Source organism: Anser brachyrhynchus, assembly GCF_964034855.1.
Source record: "Anser brachyrhynchus genome assembly, chromosome: 2".
Classification (NCBI taxonomy): domain Eukaryota; kingdom Metazoa; phylum Chordata; class Aves; order Anseriformes; family Anatidae; genus Anser; species Anser brachyrhynchus.
Window position 1 is genome coordinate 24,492,004 of NC_137695.1, and position 20,914 is coordinate 24,512,917.

Here is a 20,914-nt window from a genome sequence, read left to right on the forward strand (position 1 = left end):
AACTGTGTAACTGGAGTATCTGAGCTCGCTGTGCTGCTCACTGAGTTCTTTTGCGTGAGCAGTAACCTATCTGGGTAGCTCGGGAAGCAAGTTGCAGACTTCAGGGCTTGGCGGCATCGGACTTCACCGTAAGGGAGAATTGAACTTCTGAGCTTTAGTGTGCTGTTAAGCTGTGGTCTCACATTTCAGTGCCTGGGAATTGATTTACTGATTTCATTTTCTGAGACGTATGGTGATAATAATAATAATAACACTGTATAAGCATTATTTAAAAATAAAGTAATATACTGGTATTGGCTCTCTGGCAGGCCAGCACCAAAGTGCACACACAAACTACCATCATTTATTTAAGTTTAGGCTCATCCAATTTTAAACAAATGGAAATCAATACTGCTCGCAGATATCAGTGGCTAGATTGGAGGAAAACGCAAAATGGCATTGTTGCTAGGATCAAACTGTATGAGAAAACACACAAATGAATTTGACGTATTTCCTGTTCCGTTTTTTTTTTCTTCTTTTTAGTACAGAGTAAAAGCCTACAGTTTTTATTTTTATGACTGTTAGTGTGTGTCCCCTATGTAAAATGCTTGTGTGATTTTAATATTTGAATAGAAAGTAAAAGTCTTTGTATTCCAGTGCCTTTTTTGATGGCTGATATGTGGATCGTTAAGACTTCAAGCCTGTTAAAATCAATAAATGCTGTTTTTTCCTTTCAGATATGTGTCACAAAGATGTCTACAAGGAACTGCCAGGGAATGGATTCAGTGATCAAACCTCTGGATACAATTCCTGAGGACAAGAAAGTCAGGGTCCAGAGGACACAAAGTAGTTTTGATCCATTTGAGAAACCAACCAACCAAGTGAAGAGGGTTCATTCGGAGAATAATGCTTGCATTAACTTCAAAACTTCATCTGCAGGGAAAGAATCACCTAAAGTCAGACGGCATTCCAGCCCTAGCTCTGTAAGTTCAAAAGCTGATGTCTGCATGACAAAATGGTGGATTTAATAACACTGAATAAATGGTTTCTTGCTTAAGAGGAAAATGATTGCTTAGAAACAAAACAAGAAGCTTGCGGCTGCCATTAAAAATGTTTCCCATGTATAGTTGTACTGCTTCATTTAAAGTATAATATATAAAAAGAAAATGAACTTTAAAGATAATATGTTTCGAGATTCCTCTCAGATACCAGCTAATATATTTTAAGGGATTTCTAAGCATTTTCCTCTTCTGATCCTGCTATGGCTTTACAGCTGCTACAATGTTTATGTTGGAAATTTTGTGGAAGATTGCTTATTTGTGAGGAAGAATTCTTTCCCATGAAGTTTAGGAAACTGCTTGAATTGGTTTTTTGGTTTTTTTTTTTTTGAGTTTTAGATTTATGTTTCAGAGAAACTCGAGAAACAAATCAGATTTGACAGATTTTGTTTCCATTTTAAAACTCTCTTTTAAAATCAAGTAGTAAAACTAGCATTTATTTCCCTGTCAGAAACTGTCTGTGTGAGAGAGAGAAAACAGCTAAGAAGGTGTTGGTGATACATAATCATTGTTGTTTCATCCTCAAGTACTTTGAATGAAACCAGATAAATAAAATGTCATGTCTTTCATGAATAATGCCCAGACAGATTTCCCCCAAAAGACCTTCAAAATTATTGAAAAACTATTTCTGTTATGCTTTGGCAAGAAAAAATCCATAATAATGTGACCTTTGAGGTGAAGACTACAGATCTAAGCAGAATGTGTGCAATGCTTCAAATCTTAGTTGGCATGAAATAATTTTAAAGGTTGATTGCCCTTTTTTCTCTCTTTTCTTTATTTTTTTGTTGTTGTTTTTGTTATTGTTTTGTTTTGCTCTATCTTCTGGGCACCACCTGTCCTCTGTAGAGAAGTTTGACTGAATTCTGTCAGACTTCTAAGGAGAAGCGACAGAGATTCATTTTCTGCAGATGAGCTTTGTTTAACCCATGTGAATTTAATGGATAAGATGTCATGCCTCTAGGGGACTGTCCTTTGGAGAAAAGGTTACATTTTAAAACGTAACCATCTGTAGCAAAAAGAAATTTGCTTTTCCATCATTGTATGGTGTTATATAGCTGCTGCCAAAGATGTCTCCTGCATGTTTCAGATCAATCCATAACAAGGAGTTTTTTTCATAAAACTACTGTAGTCATTACGGAAGGATGGAGCTTTTTTTTTTTTTTCTCAGCTTTTTTTGGGGGTAGTTGGGTGGTGTAGGCACTACAAGCACTGTATATTCAGCATTGGTCAGACTCCAGCTATTTATTTCTTACCAACACCTTTTAAATTAGAACTTTTTGGAAGATGAGGAACTCATACATTTACAGTTTGCTCCTTGTTTACTTGTGAGTGATGCCTCATTATTATTTGGCAGCACAACTGTCAATTTAAGTGATTTTTTTTTTCCTCTGAAAGTTCCTGAAGTTTTTTTGCAGTGTTAGCTTGCTCTACATCTTTGCTGTTTTTGTCTTGTTCCATATAGAAATCGTTACTAGTTTCTGTTAATGCTTTACATACTTTCCTAATAAAAGTGAAGGTTTTTCTTTGCTTTGATTCCAGAATTTGGAAGCAGATTTATTTTGAAAGTGTGTTATTGACATCTTGCTCTTTTCCAGAGGGCTGGTACTCTGTTGTGCCCAGGCAGCGTCCTGCAATCCCAGTATTTTCTCCTGTTAATGATGTTAATGCTTCCCCTCCTACTGTGCTGCTGGTTAGGTCCCTAGCTAAACACACGCTCTCACCAATCTTCTCATGGGCTGAGTCACACAGACTTGCTGGGGATGCCTCATGTTGGAAAGTAGATGCATAGGCATTTCCTGAAATACAATTCTGATTTCTTAACTTCCCGTTAATTCTCCCTGGTTTTTATAGCTCTGTTCAGTGAACTCCCTTCTTCTGCTTCTAGGCATTGTTAGTCATTTTTTAACTCTTCCTCACAAAGAGTGCTCGGAAGAGCACCTGGCAAGTAATAATTTGTGGAATAATGAGGGTATTCATGTCAATGATAAGGAAGAATAGAACTTCACAGCAAAAGGCAGTGCTGCTGCTCCCCTGATTGCAGGTCACACCTGGTCCTGACTGGCAGACCCGAAATTCAAACGTCCAGGGCAGAGATGTGATCAAGCCGTTCCCTTCCCCCGAGCCTGACTACATCGCCTCAAGCACAAGATGTTCTGATGCACATTTCATTGAGCATACGTCTGTGTGGTTAGTTGCAGGAATTTGTCGTTCTCTGGTTTTGAGTTACAGTTGAATCGACTAAGGGTTTTTGGTTTAGTTTTTTTTTTCTAGTCCCAATGCTGTGTAGCAGATGCCCTTGCCACTTCCTCGTCTGATTATTACTTCTTTTTCTTTCGTGTCAGAGAGCTACTTCACATTCTCCCTTATAATTCAATCAGTTGCTTCCCTGGAAATTCTTCTGCCGTGCAGATGATGCCATTCTGAACTGCATTTCAGTTTCTGTAAATATGCTTGAGCATGTTATGCCCTATGGGTTGTACTGGCTACAGTCGTGTAGTTGTGTTGCAGTTTTGGCTCTGCTTTGTATAAACTTTTTTTAAAGATACTCCGACAGACGTATACTACCTTCAATTTTCACTTTCTATGCTTGATTACTAGAGGCTTTGTATTAGAAACAGGTTTCTTTTTAGTTTCTTCCATTTCATCATTTTAAGTCCTCTGTACCCATCAGGTGAACTGATGTCTTGCAAAAGGTACATGGCTGAGGCTTGCAGGCTCTGTATCAACCTGTATATCTGTCACGCACTTTCTACTCAGATGAAAGTCCCTAATTTGTCTCAAAAATAACGTTTTTCAAGAAAGACCTTATTTATAATGCCCCAGGGTGCCATGCTCTTTTTTGTTTAGTTTCAGAAGCTTTATCAGCTCCCTGGCAGTTATCAGCATCAGTGTTTGGTGAAGATCACCAAATAGTACTCAGCAGGTGGCATGTGATCCATTTTATGTTTTCTGTACCTTCTGAATGCTCTGTACCTTGTGATGGGAAGGATGAAACACAGAAGTTTATGAAAGCTGGAACTCAGTGTTCCTGCCCACAGATTGTCACTTGGAAAATAAATCATTTGCTCTTGAACACGAAGAAATTGTCTACAGTTACTGTCACACCTCTTTGCAACCCTGTAGAAACTCTGTTGTTAATTAGTGCAGTAGCATTCACTGAGAAGCTAGCACATTATTTTTTCTTCTTATAAGACAAACTGAATTTTTACATTTAAAGTCTTTCCCCCGATATTTACATTCTCATTATGTAAAACAGTGACATTGCATTGTATTGCCCCGCCCCTCTTTTAAACGTAAGAAAACATCTATGAATGTGATTTCCCAAATTTTTAAACTGTTTGAAGTTGAATGTTACTATGGAGTGAAATCTACAGCAGAACAGACATGCTTTTTTCACCCAGGATAATGGATGATCTTCACCTTGGACAGAATAAAGTAGGTATTTGCCTTCCTGTGGATCATCTGTTAGTACTGTTAGAGGCAGGCAACTTGACTGGACAGGCCTTTGCTCTGATCCAGCGCATCACAATAATAAGCATATATACATACGTACGTATGTAAATATATATATATATATATCTTTCAAAAAATCTTTTGTTGAGTCTTTTGCTTACCAAGGGAAGAAACTTGTTTTTCTCTGCTCCCTGTTAGAAGAAAGAGTAAGGCTATGAAACCAACTGGACAAAAGAAAGGGGAAAAAAACAACAAACCACAACTCAAAAGGACAAACTTATGCCCCTCTTCCCAAAATATCACTTGGTCTGGAAGATGATTTGACTATTTCTCTGAAAATCCTGCTTGAGATCCATGCTGTTTGGGCGTGTAGCCATATTTATTGTTCTGTATTTCAAGGTGAAGTTCTATTGTATTCTTTATACATATTTTATATACTGGAATAATACTTTTGCAGAGTGTGTAAATAGAATATTGCAGCTTTTGTGAGCTAACTGTCTAGTCAAGATTTAGGTTCGTGCTGGTACACATCAGTTTGTTCTCTGAATGACTTCAGATCCATGGCAATGAATTCAAATTATGTGCTAAGTTATATGTACTACCTTTCAGCAGTAGAAAAACTAAATGCAGTGAAATACTAATTATTCTTTCTACCAACTAACATAAATGTAAAAAAAAAAAAAAGTTACAATATGCAATGCCCTAGTGCACTCTTTTGGGGAGAGCAGCCTCTCTTCTGTTTTTCTAACTTCTGTTAATTTTTGGTCCGGTTGCACGTAACTTTCCTCCAAAGAAATACAAGCAAAATCATGAACTGATCCTATTAACTCATTGTAAATTGATTGCGTAAAAGATCTAACTTCAAACAGAAACTAAAGTTAGAATTTTGTGTAAGCAGGAAGCATCATTTCTGTCTGCCTAAACACTTCGTGTGTATTCTCACCTGTGTTCCTGTTCAGGTGTATGGAACCTTAACCATTTTTAGGATCCCACCAGTTACAAGGGCAGGTGCATCCTTCTTGGGTAATACTTTTTTATTAAGGTAAGACGCGTTCAGAGCTCTGTGTAGAGAGCTGACTTTTCTTTTCTGGCTAGAGGGAAGCTTCAGGAATCTTAACCTGGGGGATAGTCTTTAACTGGTAAGGCAGATAAAATGTGGCAGCTGGTCCAGCTACTGTGCTTTGATAGCCTGCAGAACAAGTAAACATCTTTACAAACAGCACCAAGCCATTTAACAGAGCTCTGTGGTAGCTGCGGCTCAGATCGCTCATTTATGGCTGTAGGGATGGAAAGATGCAGGCAAGACGATGGAATCTGGTAGTGGGAGAGTTCAGATTAATGCTCAGATTGGATTCTTGAACATCTCTGTATCCCTTGAACGTGGTCCTAGACAACAATCCACCTTTTGCAAAGTTTAAAATGAAAGGAAAGAATGGGATTGCATTGGACCTATAATTGCATATGGGATCAAACCTTAAGGGCACTCATTACTGTGAGATTTGTGTATAGTTTTGTAAAATGGTTTTACCATTGTGAAAAAGACAAAATGTAGAATGGTTTAAAAAAAATCTACAAGTTTTGCAATTTAATCTGTTATGACTCTTGGCCTACCTTTCACTTTCAAGTTATTCTAGTAATGAATTTATTTATTTTCAGTCATAGAACAAAACAGATCTTTAGTTTTGGTTTTAAATAATTTACAAGGGTGCTGTGAACATAATATTTTTCCCTTGAGGATGGCTTTATATTGAAGTTCAATATCCCACAGTTTAAAAAAAAAAAAAAAAAAAAAGATATTTAAAACTTAAGCTTAGGAGTGTGATGGTTAAGTGTGACATTCACAAGCTGTTTTGCAGTTATGAAAAATGCATGAGAACATAACCCACACAGCTTGTATAAGAATAGTCAGGTGATTTTCAATGTAATTTTCCATTAAAGTTCTCTTTACTACATAGATTTTGAAAAAATCTGAGGAAGACAGGTATTCACATGAGAATGTAGTGTGAGGACTCATCCTGTAAGATCTTGGAATAACTCTGTTACCTTCCTATGGTCTGTATCAATGAAATGTTTACTTGAAATGACCTGGTCAGAACAGACTCCTTCCTCTCACTTCTTTTTCTCTCTGTTATTTTTAATACACTAATGTCACTTTGAAATAGCTTCTTCTATTTCTGTATTCAACATTTTGGCATACTCTTTCTATCTTTGTTACTACGATCTATATTTCCTTAGCCAGAGAAAAAAAAATCTAATCTTGGTTGCTAAAAGCTGTCCTACAAAAGATACCCTCTCCCAGTGCTCAGTGGTGCTGTTAACCTTATCTTGCACTGGGAAAAATGTGGGCTACTAGTAAGAAAACTGTGTGAACAGCAACTATTTTCAGAAAAAGCAAAGCGTAAAAGCAAACAATTAAAACTCTCAGTCTGGTTCTTGAAGAGAAAGAAGCGCACCCCTTTGTGCCCCGGTTCTCCTTGGGGGTGATGTTAGCCACTGCAATCCGTGCTGGCTTCTATGGTGACATGGGGCTATTTGCAGTTCTTCAAAGGCTTGAGAGCCTTTACTCCCTTCTGTCTCAGTATCTTGACTATCTTTCCCATTTGAGTTCTCCAGAAGATTTCTCCCAAGCATGAAGATTCACTTTCCAGTGACTCTCTAGTAGTATCAGTCTCTCACTGGTTGTCTCCTATTTAACCTTTGCCCGTTAAAGCTGACTGTGTTGAATCTTGGTCACATGTACCTGTATCTATTTGTTTTTTTTAGCTTTCAAAGTTTTTTGTTGTTGTCTCCCTCCCTCCCTCCCTTTCTAGTTGTGATGCTGAGCAACGGGCAGTTTTATGCCTAAGCAGTCCCACTGATGTGCAGTATATACAAGCCTGTGTAGCTGTAGGGAGAAAATCTCTCTTTAGCTTCTACCTCAATAAAATCATAATAAAAATGTCACAGAAAAGTTTTGAAAGCTTTAACAAACCGAAAAACAGCACTGTTAGAACAGCCGTGTTCCACGGGTGTTTTGGAGGGGTAAAAATTACCGAGGAGGAGTAAGAAAAAGGAAATAATAATAATGAAAAAAAAAGGAATAAAAGTAAATAGTGGCAGAAGTATTCTAATAGTTGAGCTTAAAAAAGTAGCTTTGAACAAACATCAAAATATGTGCATTCAGCTAAAATTAATACTCTTTTCTGTTGAGAAATCTTGTCTAGGTCAAAGTGGAGGACTGCAGCAGTTTTCTAAAATGTAGGAAGACTTCTTGAGAGTCTGCTGCTTGTGAGATATGTCAGTGGCTGATGCAAGCATTATAAATGTGATGTGCTCTGGATATGTCTTGCTTGCTATGCGTATTTCAGTCAACCGTATCCTGGGCAGAATATGGGACTCTTGTGACTCAACAAACACAGATAGATCTCTGTGAATATATATTCCAATATATTTTACTGGAAGGAATAAAATATTCAGAACAAACAAAAAATGATATTTAGAAGTGAATTCTAAATGTTGGATTGTAATATTACCACTAAAAAATTGGTACCATTATCTTGCTGTAACAAGGTGTGTTTTTTAAAACAAAAATGGCTGAGAAAGCTAAATATGGAGAAATCTGAATAATAAAGTCCATGGCTGTGAATCTGGAAAATAACCATATGAAACGGGGTGCAATAATTTAGTAGGTGGAAATTGTGATAATTTTTAGTAGTCACAGAATTTCAGGTTATTTAGTCCCATTCTGTAGCCCATTATTTAGATCCTTTTAAACTCAAAATTTAAATTTTAGAAAGTTTCATATTTTTTCTTTATGTAAGTCTGACCTGGTTTTATAATCCAGAAATAGAGGTAAGAAATGTCTGAGCTAAGCAAATGCAAGCAATTGTAAGTATGAATCAATATGTGAGGCTTCATTAAAAAAAAAATAAAAAAATTCAAAAAGTCTTTTGCTCCCTCAGAGTATTGTCCTGAATCACTGTGGTAGTATATGGAGATTTTTGATGGTAGAAGCAAGTATGGGAATATAGTACAATTCAGAGCATCTAAGCGACTGCAACAGTCTGCTGATTATTATTATTATTATTTATTTTTTAAAAAATCCTCTGAAGTGCTTTTCGACACCAAATACCTTCAAGAACTGTAAGTCTTTTAAAATTGTATATGCAAGGAAGAATAATGGCCATTTTCTCAAAGGGAGATCTAATAGCCTGAGAGTATGGACCTGTGAGCAATCCCATTCAGTGATCCAGCTGGAACAAAGGGATGAGCTCCACTGCTGAGGAGCTGTCACCTGGAGAGGTGAGATCAGCCACATTGTTTTAGTGTATGTAGGATGAATAGTGGCTGCTAACAGGTTGGGTTTTTGGTTGGTTTCTGTTTGTTTTTTTATTTATTTCTGTTTTGCTCTTTGTTGAACGGGCACCAGACAGTGGATTCAGGCTGCTCCTGAGGGCAAGGGGAGCATGGCAGATCAGTCTTGCTGCTGCAGAGCTGAACTCTGTGACACTGCATGGGGTGGCCGCAAGGACAAATTGGTCAAAACCAGCACCTTTTTGGGGCAATAAGGAATGAGCTTTTCCTCCCAGTCCCGCCAAATGCAAGCTTTTATTATTTAGCTTGTTCTTGGTGAGGATGCATCCGCTCCCAGGAGGAGAATGAGTCAAAAGGCATGACCTTAGGTCAGTGCCTCTGGCAGCTGGAATATGGGGATATGAGCCTGAGGTTGTAGGAATAATTACTGCTGCTGATTTACTGTGTGGTAATGGATTAAAGGCATCCTGTTTCCTATCAAGATCTTAAGGCATTACAAGTTGTTGTGACCTTTTATATTATGCTTTCCAGTGGTATAAAATTAAAGTAAATCACAGTGTGAAAATAAGACTGGATGTGAAACACGTGTATAAGCCATGTCCTTTTCCTTCCCCACTATATGAGGAAACCAGCATTGAACTATTTACTGTTAACTGCAGCAGCATTGCCACTCCAAACAAAGCTACTCACTGTGTGTTTGTTCACTGCTGCCTGTAATGTGGAAAATACTTTGCTATCCCTCCTCGTTATATGGAATACATTTAAACATCTCGATACTTTTCTTCTGTAGTTTCATAATGTTGCATTAGTCCATAATTAGACACTTGAATGAGAAAGTTACTTGAATAAATGTTTTAGTCAACTCTGTTAGTGACATCTGTAATACAACTGTGATCAAAACAAAACAAAAAACAACAACAAAAAACTTGCATTTCTAACCAGGCAGAATGCCTTTTTAAGTGCAGATTGGGAGATGAGCATATTACTCCCTTATCTATAATTAAGTGTTCCCAATAATGCAAGAGGAAAAAGATCAGAGAGTTCCCATATGGCATATTTTCATCAGTCCATTCATGTTTAGGACTTGGATAACGAAGTGATAGATTGTTCTGTGTATTGGAAGGAGATGAAAAGGCACAATTTTGCAAGCATACATGTGTATAGCCTGATATCATGGCTGATATTTTGGCTGAAAGGCCAAAGCTCATCTGGAGCTCAACCTGGCTACTGCCGTTAAAGACAACAAAAAATCCTTTTACAAATATATCAACGCGAAACGGAGGACTAAGGAGAATCTCCATCCTTTACTGGATGCGAGGGGAAACCTAGTTACTAAGGAAGAGGAAAAGGCTGAGGTGCTTAATGCCGCCTTTGCCTCAGTCTTTAGCGGCAATACCGGTTGTTCTCTGGATACCCAGTGCCCTGAGCTGGTGGAAGGGGATGGGGAGCAGGATGTGGCCTTCGCTATCCATGAGGAAATGGTTGGCGACCTGCTACGGAGCTTGGATGTGCGCAAGTCGATGGGGCTGGATGGGATGCACCCGAGGGTACTGAAAGAGCTGGCGGAGGAGCTGGCCGAGCCGCTTTCCATCATTTATCGGCAGTCCTGGCTATCGGGGGAGGTCCCAGTTGACTGGCGGCTAGCCAATGTGACGCCCATCTATAAGAAGGGACGCAGAGCAGACCCGGGGAACTATAGGCCTGTCAGTTTGACCTCAGTGCCGGGGAAGCTCATGGAGCAGATTATCTTGAGGGTCATCACGCGGCACTTGCAGGGCAAGCAGGCGATCAGGCCCAGTCAGCATGGGTTTATGAAAGGCAGGTCCTGCTTGACGAACCTGATCTCCTTCTATGACCAAGTGACGCGCTTGGTGGATGAGGGAAAGGCTGTGGATGTGGTCTACCTTGACTTCAGTAAGGCTTTTGACACCGTTCCCCACAACATTCTCCTCGAGAAACTGGCTGCTCGGGGCTTGGACTGGCGTACGCTTCGCTGGGTTAGAAACTGGCTGGATGGCCGGGCCCAGAGAGTTGTGGTGAATGGAGTCAAATCTGGTTGGAGGCTGGTCACTAGTGGTGTCCCCCAGGGCTCGGTACTGGGGCCGGTCCTCTTTAATATCTTTATCGATGATCTGGATGAGGGCGTCCAGTGCACCCTCAGTAAGTTTGCAGATGACACCAAGCTAAGTGCGTGTGTCGATCTGCTCAAGGGCAGGAAGGCTCTGCAGGAGGATCTGGATAGGCTGGAGCGATGGGCTGAGGTCAACTGTATGAAGTTCAACAAGGCCAAGTGCCGGGTCCTGCACCTGGGGCGCAACAACCCCAAGCAGAGCTACAGGCTGGGAGATGAGTGGCTGGAAAGCTGCCCGGCAGAGAAGGACCTGGGAGTATTGGTTGATAGTCGGCTGAATATGAGCCAGCAGTGTGCCCAGGTGGCCAAGAAGGCCAACAGCATCCTGGCTTGCATAAGAAGCAGTGTGGCCAGCAGGTCTAGGGAAGTGATTGTGCCCCTGTACTCGGCTCTGGTGAGGCCGCACCTTGAGTACTGTGTTCAGTTTTGGGCCCCTCGCTACAAGAAGGACATGGACGTGCTCGAGCGAGTCCAGAGAAGGGCGACCAAGCTGGTGAGGGGTCTGGAGAACAAGTCTTACGAGGAGCGGCTGAGGGAGCCGGGCTTGTTCAGCCTGGAGAAGAGGAGGCTCAGGGGTGACCTTATCGCTCTCTACAGTTACCTTAAAGGAGGCTGTAAAGAGGTGGGGGTTGGTCTATTCTCCTACGTGCCTGGTGACAGGACGAGGGGGAATGGGCGAAAGTTGCGCCAGGGGAGTTTTAGGTTGGATGTTAGGAAGTACTTCTTTACCGAAAGGGTTATTAAGCATTGGAACGGGCTGCCCAGGGAGGTGGTGGAGTCACCATCCCTGGAGGTCTTTAAAAGACGTTTAGATGTAGAGCTTAGCGATATGGTTTAGTGGAGTACTTAGTGTTAGGTCGGAGGTTGGACTCGATGATCTTGAGGTCTCTTCCAACCTAGAAATCTGTGATACTGTGATACTGTGATCATTCAATAGAAGGCTGGGATCTTAATCCCAGAAAATGCATGTATATGCCAAAGTGCCAAAGTTATGGTTTAGGACATATTTTGTAAATTTAGTTGAGTAAAAAGAATGTTTGTATTTTCTGGTTCATGGTTAATTGGCAGTAATGAGGATTATGAGGTCTCAAGTTATCCTACCTGGGATGTTCTTGTCTGTTTATTGGAGCAATTTTTAGGCTCAGATGATTTTAAACTTTTGACCATGGTTTTAAAAGAATTTAGACACAGCTGTGTTCTGCACTGCAAACATGCACTGCATGCTTGTCTCCTTCCAGAAAACTGAAACCTGAGTATTTGTAAATCAAGCGTAAGATCCCAAATGTGAGTCTGTACTGTGTGCAGCGCAGGGCATGGCTTAGAGTCTCCCAGTTGAATTCAGCCCTAAAAAAGCTCGATTTGCTTGGCTGCTTTCCTTTGCAGTATTACAAACAGAGTGATACTGAGTTAGTCCCTGAATCTGAAGTGAGCATCAGTGCTGATTCTCCAGAATTTCTGCCCTGTATTCTTTTGGTTGGTTTGTGTACAGAATGTCTGAGTGCTGCAGTCTAAAATATCTGTAGGTGATGCTGGTGGCAGTTGCAGTTCAGTTTTTTACAGTGTCCTTCTGGTCTAGGGGGAGAGTAAAAAGCACTTTTCTTCCAGACAACTGGAAGACGTGGACGCCTGGGAAAGCAGGGTATACTTCAAAATGTCTGCTAAACTCAGATATTTTCCAAGAACTTCATGATATGTTGCGTACAAAAATGCTTATCCTAAACTACTTCAGATTACTTATTTTTGTAAAAGTTAGGATTAATTCACAGCAAAAATGGCCCTTTAACTGAATTTAAAGTACTTAGGATTAAAACTTTCAACTAACCTCTTCATTTCTGCTCTACACTGGTTTGGTCTCACCTCAAGTACTGTGTGCGGTTTTGGGTGCCACAATATAAGAAGGACATAAAACTATTAGAGAGTGTCCGAAGGAGGGCAATGAAGGTGATGAAGGGTCTAGAGGGCAAGACTTATGAGGAGTGGCTGAGGTCCCTGGGTTTGTTCAGCCCAGAGCAGAGCAGGCCGAGGGGAGGCCTCATGGCGGCCTGCAGCTCCCTCACGAGGGGAGCAGAGGGGCAGGCGCTGAGCTCTGCTCTCTGGGGACAGCGACAGGACCCGAGGGGACGGCATGGAGCTGGGACAGGGGAGGGTCAGGCTGGGTGTTAGGGAAAGGTTCTTCATCCAGAGGGTGGTCGGGCACTGGGACAGGCTCCCCAGGGAAGTGGTCATGGCACTGAGCCTGCCAGAGTAGGCAGTAGTATTGACGTACACTTAAAAAAAAATAATATTGTTTATTACTGAAAATGTATATCATTCTAGTCTGTGTAATTGTAGACCAGGACTTCATTCATGAACGTTGAAATTATGAAAAGCAGATATTGCATCGTTTGGAGCAACATTTGTTTCACAGAATAAAAATCAGGAAAAATGATTTTATGCAATGCAATTCTTCATAATATGTCTTCTCTTTCTCAATTTTTAATATCAGCTTTCCAAATGAATCATTTTCATGTCAGATGAATTTCTATTTTTGCAGCTTTTATGGTGTTCTTTGTGAGGCGTGCATAGCAGCAGGGCAGGCAGCAGCCTGGCACAGAGGTGGGCTGAGCTGTCTGGCCCTCAGCAAGGCGCCGTGTTCAGCTTGCTTCCATTTTCAACCCCGCATTTAGGCTGCAGATGTTGAGGCTACAGGATTTTATTCCACTGTGCGGCATATACATGCCATTAAAAACATGGTGTGTTTGTATCCACAAGCTGAAGACAGTAAACATAATTCAGAAGCAAGATATTTTCTTTAAATGTGGTTTCTTGTAGTATTTTGATGACTCTCTGAACAGTGGTAGACATGCAGAAGGCACTGACTACTTATACAATGTTTTTGGGTGGGCTGTAGATTAAAATATATATATTTTACTTAAGAAGCTTGTGTGATCTGATTTTGTAGGGCAGGTTGAAACTGTTGCTTAGATCTCTTAACAAAGATGAGCAGGTTTAGCTGCTAATGATCCTTTTCCCTGTACGAAGTGATATATGTGAAAAATGAAACAGAAATCTCCCTTTGATTAAGAACAAAATCCTTTTGATAATTCCAGTGATGTAAGTATATAGTTGATATTGAAAGCCACCATCTGGGGTGTTGAATGATGTTTGCTTGAGTAGTCTATTAAGTTATTTTATTGGCTTTGCTATTAATTTTTTTCTTTTATTGTTGGCTGTTAATAACGTGCAAGTCTATGAGTTTTCATAATGGCCTTTGATCTCTGAAAGCTGAATCAAAGCAATTAATGTTGTGGGTGCAATAGATTCTGAAAGGTTTTTTTCTTCCTTTTTTTTTTTTTTTTCAGCCTACAAGCCCCAAGTTTGGAAAAGCAGACTCATATGAAAAGCTGGAGAAACTAGGGGAAGGCTCCTATGCTACAGTATACAAAGGGAAAAGCAAGTAAGTGCTGGTTTCTTCTCTCTCTCTTTCTTTCTTTCTCTCTTTCTCTCTTTCTCTCTCTCTTTGTCTCTTTCTTTCTTTTCCTTCTTTTCTTTCTTTCTGTAAATGAAAGTAAGCAGAAAGTACTAGGTGGTGTTACTGCACCTTGTGAATGAATGCACAGTGCTACTGATTTCTGTGTGCTCCAGTGAAAGAGGTTGAAACCATATTGCAGGGGTACCATTACTTCAGAACAAGATGAGATTCCATCTTGTTAATCTGATGTTTTCTTTGTACTTTATTGTTCTATTACTTTTTCAATACCTTTACCAAATTAAATGTAAGATACTTAGTTTTTATAGATAAGAGCACAATACACTGTCAAGTAGATTTTTTTTAATGTCCTAAGAGCAATGCTGAATATATAAAATGAGTTTGTTGGTCTTTTGTTTGTCTTTATAAAAAGCTTGAATAAAGTACCATGAAGTGAATGAATGGAATTTTGGACTAATGTAAGTTCAGTTTATTTACAAGAGTAGCCTTTGGGAAATAATGGTCAGACACATCATTGCAACCACTCCAACTCAAAGGAATCTACTCTATACATGCAAAATATATGTTTTCTGCCACTTTAATGTTTTGTTATGAATTATTTTTATAACCCCTAATGTGCTAAGTACTTTTATATTGTATAAAATAACTTGGTAAAAATACATAAAATACTGTTGCTTCAGCTGAGCATTATTTTCTGTCAGACAGTTTATCTTATGCTATAAAGAAGTTCATATATTTAATCAAGCTTTCATAATCAAATTTTCAATAAAAAGCGGTTTTAAGAGGAACATTGGGTATATGCAATATCTTTATTTAAAAGTTTGTCTAATGAATGATGGATGAGGCAACTTTTCATTCTCAGCAGAGTATCATGACAGCCCTGTGACAGTATAGCTACTGAAACAAGGAAATACATAGAATCACAGAATAGTTGAGGTTGGAAGGGAACTCTGAAGATCATCTGGTCCAAATCCCCTGCCAAGCAGGGTCACCTAGAGCACATTGCGCAGGAATGCATCCAGGCAGGTTTTGAATATCTTCAGAGAAGGAGACTCCACAACCTCTCTGGGCAATCTGTCCCAGTGCTCTGTCACCCTCACAGTAAAGAAGTGCCACCTCATATTCAGCCAGAACTTCCTGTGTTTCAGTTTGTGCCCGTTGCCTCCTGTCCTGTTGCTGGGCACCACTGAAAAGAGTCTGTCCCCATCCTCTTGACACCCTTCCTTCAGATATTTGTACACATCAATAAGATCCCTCTCAGTCTTCTCTTCTCCAAGCTAAACAGGCACAGTTCTCTCAGGCTGTCTTTGTATGACAGGTGCTCCAGCCCCCTCTTCGTAATGCAGCCCAGGATACCATTGGCCTTCTTGGCCGCAAGGGCACATTGCTGGCTCGTGGTCCACCAGGACTCCCAGGTCTTTCTCCGCAGGGCTGCTTTCCAGCAGGTCAGCCCTCAACTTGTACTGGTGCATAGGGTTATATTCTTCCCTAGCTGAAAGACCTTGCACTTTCCTTTGTTGAATTTCATGAGGTTAATATGTTAAGACGTTAATATTTTCCAGTGTCATCAGGTTGTAGGTACTGATTTTTTTTTCATTGAATATTTGTAGTAAATCAGAATAAGGGATATTGTCATCTCTCAGTAGCTTTGAGATTGATAAACATAATAACAGTTAGCTGTTTGGAAAGCATGTTCCAAATTCTACATGTAAAAGATGTATTTACACTTCTGCCATGTCGGTACATGCATTGTATTTCACTGGCAGCATTCTTCAAGAAAATGCAGTTATTTTGTGTTGGTAATGGTTCAGGTATACCTCACTATAAATTCCAGACATAATAAATAAGTAAGCTTTTTATTGGGGTCTGCATAATCAGAGAAAACTGTATAGATTTCAGCTTGTGCCTTATCACTAAAATCCCTTTGTAAAATCATAACACCTATCTGGTGATAGTTATCTGATATGCCTTGACTTTCAATAAGATTGAACTAAGGAAACAGGGTTACTAGATGTCCCGTCAATCAGTGGAATTGACCAAAAGTTAAAAGCAAACCAAAGCACTTCCCTGAAGCTATTTCATTCAGTGGTGATTTGTGCATGTGTAATGAAACATAGATTGGTTAGAAATACTTCATTTGTTTTAATGGAGCTGACTGCAGATCTGTAAGAAATACTTCAATGATTTTAATGGTAGTTGAATAGTAAATTGATATTACTGGGTATTCTGCATTCTCCATTATAAATAGCAAGCTCTAAATAAGTGGTGTGAATTATAATAATTATACATAACTTTATTCTGCTGCTTCATAACATCTTTTGCAAAGTCTTTAAATTTTATTTTGAAAAAGCTTGTGTAGAGTTTGGATAAGAATGCATTTGCAGTAAATACTCTGATCTCTTCCTAATGTTAAGGTCATATTCCTTCACCTGCTTTTTTTTTTTTTTTTTCCTTCAAGAATTGAATAATTTTCATATTATGTAGCACCATCCAGATTCAGCACCTCCAGTCCAGGCTTCTGTTTCTTGAAATAAAGAAACAGTTGAATTTTACTTCAAAGAAGCAGGAGGTAATTCCTTAAGAGTTGGGAAACAGTACAGGGCCTATTTGCTATTTCAAAAGGAGTTGTTGGACAATGTTCTTCTGTCCCCATGAGAAGATGAGGAATCTCTGGCCCTTATGGTATTCCAAAAGAAGAGAGAGCATCACTGCTGCAATGTAGTTTCAGTGAAAACAAATGGACAGAGGGGCAAATGGATGGGCCAACTTTGGCTCCTGCTGTTTCAGCAGATCCTAATTTTGCTGGTGCTTTTCTGGCAGATTGGCTCTGACTGTTTATAGCTTTGTCTAAAATGACACAGAAAGAAATAGAGGACTGTTTTCTAGCACCTGCTGTAGATATACAGGCTAAGACTTTGATACGCATAACGATGTTTCCTTGGCTGTCAGTTCAGTGGGAAATAAAATGGGCAAAACAGGTCAAAAGAGGGCTGTTTTTAGTTTTGGCATGGACTGTTTTTGACTACTGAAGGATAAAGCCCTCATGGCATGCCACAGAACACAGAAGTACTGTTTATTTGGAGAAGCATGTACTACGTGCACAAAAAGTGTGTTTTTGTCAAAATGTTTAGGAATCCCTAATTCTAGTCTAGTCTAATCTAACCAAGTCTTGTGCTTGGCTTTGTCATTTTGCCAAAATATTTCAGTGGTGTGTCCTTAACTGTAGTGGAAGCTGGAGAATTTAAGACCAGGTAGAGTTGTTTTGAATGATGCTTTGTTCTCAAAATTATTGTGCTTAGTATTTATCACCAGGTACAAGTGAAATGTTGTGGGGTTTTGTTTTCTTTTTAATAAATTTCATGAGATGCATAGGCACCAAGGTAATAGAACTGGAGGCAATGTTTCTTAACTGTAAGAATAAAACACCTTCAAGGTGAAGGACAATACCATTTGAAGGGTTTAATGGTACAATTTCTGCTAAAGGCATTTTGTGACAGCATGAAGTGCTGTATGCAGGTATTTGCTTATTAACACATTGAAAGCTGTATATAAATATCAAAGTTTGCTTTATAATAATATCTTGCAAGTATTTTGAGAGCAAACTGGCCAAATTACATCTGGAAGAGTGCAAACAGTTCATTTTTTGTCTTATTTATGTTGTTATGTAAGTGTTTAGCTGTTTGTAATGTAGACTTGATTTTTCAACTAAATGCTTAGGCACTTTTGGTTATCTTAATATTTGTTAATAGTAATGACTTATTTCACTTATTGTGAGTGGATCTCATTTTCCATTATGAGCTGTTCCATATTCTTATTACAGCTTACTAGAGAGTACTATGCTATAATTTTGAGTTTTCCAAACCCATTTGCTCTTTTTGTTTATATTTCACTTCTCTATTCAGTTGCTCGAGAATGTTTCATAATGATCCATGATAAGAGTAAATTTGTGTTTGTAGGTTGGTCAATGTATCTTCTTAGTAGTGTGCACACCTCCTAATTCAAGTTTATTCCATTAAACAAAAAGTATCTTTCATTGTGTGGGCTTCTTGAATCTCTAGAATAAAACCCTCTGTTTACATTGCAACAGGCTGGATCAGGGAGAGAAATAAAAGGATAACCTGTTTAATTTCTAAATCTACTTTTTACACATTATAGAAATGACTGCTAGCTTTCTCATTACCATACCATGTTTCTGTATTTGACATACTTAAGCATGTCACTGAGAACATCTCCCAGAACCAGCTTGCGTTACTGATCAATGCTATTTTGCATAAAATGGTTCTTGATAAATGACAGCTTTCATTACCGAGGTCTAAATGAAGTCATCAACTAGCTGAAAAAAAAGAAAGGACACTATCCAAGTACTACAAAGATACTATTGCATACTAAATTTCAGAGCAAATTCAATTTGATTTCAGATTTTACAGAGATTTTTAACATGGAGAAGTCCAGGATTTTTTATTTTATTTTTATTTTTGACAGTTGCTCTCAGATAATTTCTTCCGTTTGTTTTAATTCTGTTATCATGTGCTTAAGCAAGGTATTTTTTCAACAAATAGATGGACTGTAAATGCACTGCAACTGTAATTTCTAAGTCCAAATAGTCGAAAAACTAGTATATTGTTTGCATGCATTCAGCTATGAGAATCCAAATCCAAATTGATATTTAAATATAAATACCATATAATAAGAGAAGGTAGATGTTAGGAGGGAGGGAGGAATCAGAGATGACCCCAGGTTTGGGTGTTAGGCATCTCTATGGATAGTGATGTTTATATATAATGAGTGCAAACTGAGGAAGAGGTTTAAGAGGTTTATAGCAATGCATATAGCAGTTGTATTCATTTTACATTTCCTTTAGCTTTTTAAACTGCTTATCTCTAATCTCCATGATGATATATCACTTGAAACAATGACTTTATCAAAATTCCAGAATTTTCTGTCATCTGTTTCTTTTTTGCTAAATATCTGATGGGAATTGGCAAAGTGTTTCAATGCTGTAGGTCATCTGGGTTTAGCCTCGTACTGTCTCCTTTTTTTTTTTTTTTGTGCTGCTTTGAATATTCTCATGAGTGTTCTGAAAGTACAGCTTGTTGTGCTGAAGTGGCTTAATGTGTCCTTCAGTAAGCTATTTTATAGTAAAATTCTGAAATAATTAATGTTTGGGATTTCAGCTGTATGGTATCAGTTTCAAGCCTAAAACTTGACTAAATGACTCAAAAAGTTGTATCTGAGGAAGTCAACGCGTTCAACTAATGGTATTCCAGGCTGTATTAGGAGAAGTGTTGCCAACAGGTCGAGGGAGGTGATCCTTCCCTTCTACTCATCCCAAAATATTCCTTAGCTGCATATTGGCTACCTGGTAGAAGAAAAGTATGGAAGTAGTGGGGAGAATCCGGAGAAGGGCTACGAAGATGATGAAGGGACTGGAGCACCTTTCCTATGAGGAAAGGCTGAGAGCTCTGGGACTGCTGAACCTGGAAAAGAGAAGGCTGGAGGGGATCTTATCAATGTATATAAATACCTGAAGGGAGGTTGCAAAAAGGACTGAGACAGGCTCTTTTTGGTCGTGCCCAATGACACAGGTCAAGAGGCAATAGACACAAACTGAAGCACAAGAGGTTTTGTTTGAATATCAGGAAACATTTCTTTATTGTGTGAGTGATGGAGCACTGGCACAGGTTGCCCAGAGAGTTTGTCTGGTCTCCCTCCTTGGAGATCTTCAGAAGCCACCTGGACATGATCCTGGGCATCCTGCTCAAGGTGGTCCTGCCTGAGCCAGGGAGGGTTGGAACAGATGACCTCCAGAGGTTCCTTCCAAGCCCAAGCATTCTGACTCTGTAATTATGTCTTCTTTCTGAGGTTAAGGCTTTCCTTAATTTTGATGCTTATCTTAAATTTGAATCCATGATCTATTGGAGATACAAAGTCTACAAAGCCCTCTTTGAATCAATTCAGTTGAGCAGAAGTTTCCAGAAATAGCATATAGCTCAAAGTCATTTTTAACTGAGTCTGGTTTTATAGGGTTGTTTGCTGAAATCTTGACAACTTTCTTGTTTCAATCTTTCTTTCTTTCCTTTTTTTTTTTTTTTTTGCTAAATATCTGCATGTGATTTCTTTTAATGAAGAATCCTTCAGTCTTTTAAATTATTCTCCCTGCTGATCATAATGGTAGAATAAAAGCCCCACGATCCTAGCTTACCACTTGAAAAGATGAATAGATACATACCTGCCTACAAAGACATAAAATTAGCCATTCCTTTCTTAAAGTAATGTGCACAGTAACTTGCTTTCAGGGGAAGCTTGGCTTTTTTTAGAACATGGAGCAGAATCAGCAGTACCAAGCCCCTGTCTTTCTATCAAACGTTTTCTTCTGTCTATCTGAGCATCCGTGGTAGTATCCCAGGAATGTGAAATGAAGTGGGCTAATTCCTCTTAACGGATGATGGATTTCTCTTTTCGTAGTCAGATTAAAGTGATTCCCTGGAGTGTGGGGAAGCAGCAGAATGAACAGGACTGTATGACTGAGGA

The 20,914-nt window shown here is 39.1% G+C and overlaps 1 protein-coding gene across 4 annotated transcripts in view; it reads left to right on the top strand.

Moving 5' to 3' along the window:
* Positions 1-20,914, top strand: part of CDK14 (cyclin dependent kinase 14) — a 348,887-nt gene that overhangs the window by 81,469 nt on the left and 246,504 nt on the right. For all 4 annotated transcript variants that reach the window (XM_080582561.1, XM_080582560.1, XM_080582563.1 and 1 more), the window contains 2 exons: positions 717-962; positions 14,256-14,350. In XM_080582561.1, the coding sequence (XP_080438687.1) occupies positions 717-962; positions 14,256-14,350 (341 nt within the window). The remainder of the gene's footprint in view (positions 1-716; positions 963-14,255; positions 14,351-20,914) is intronic.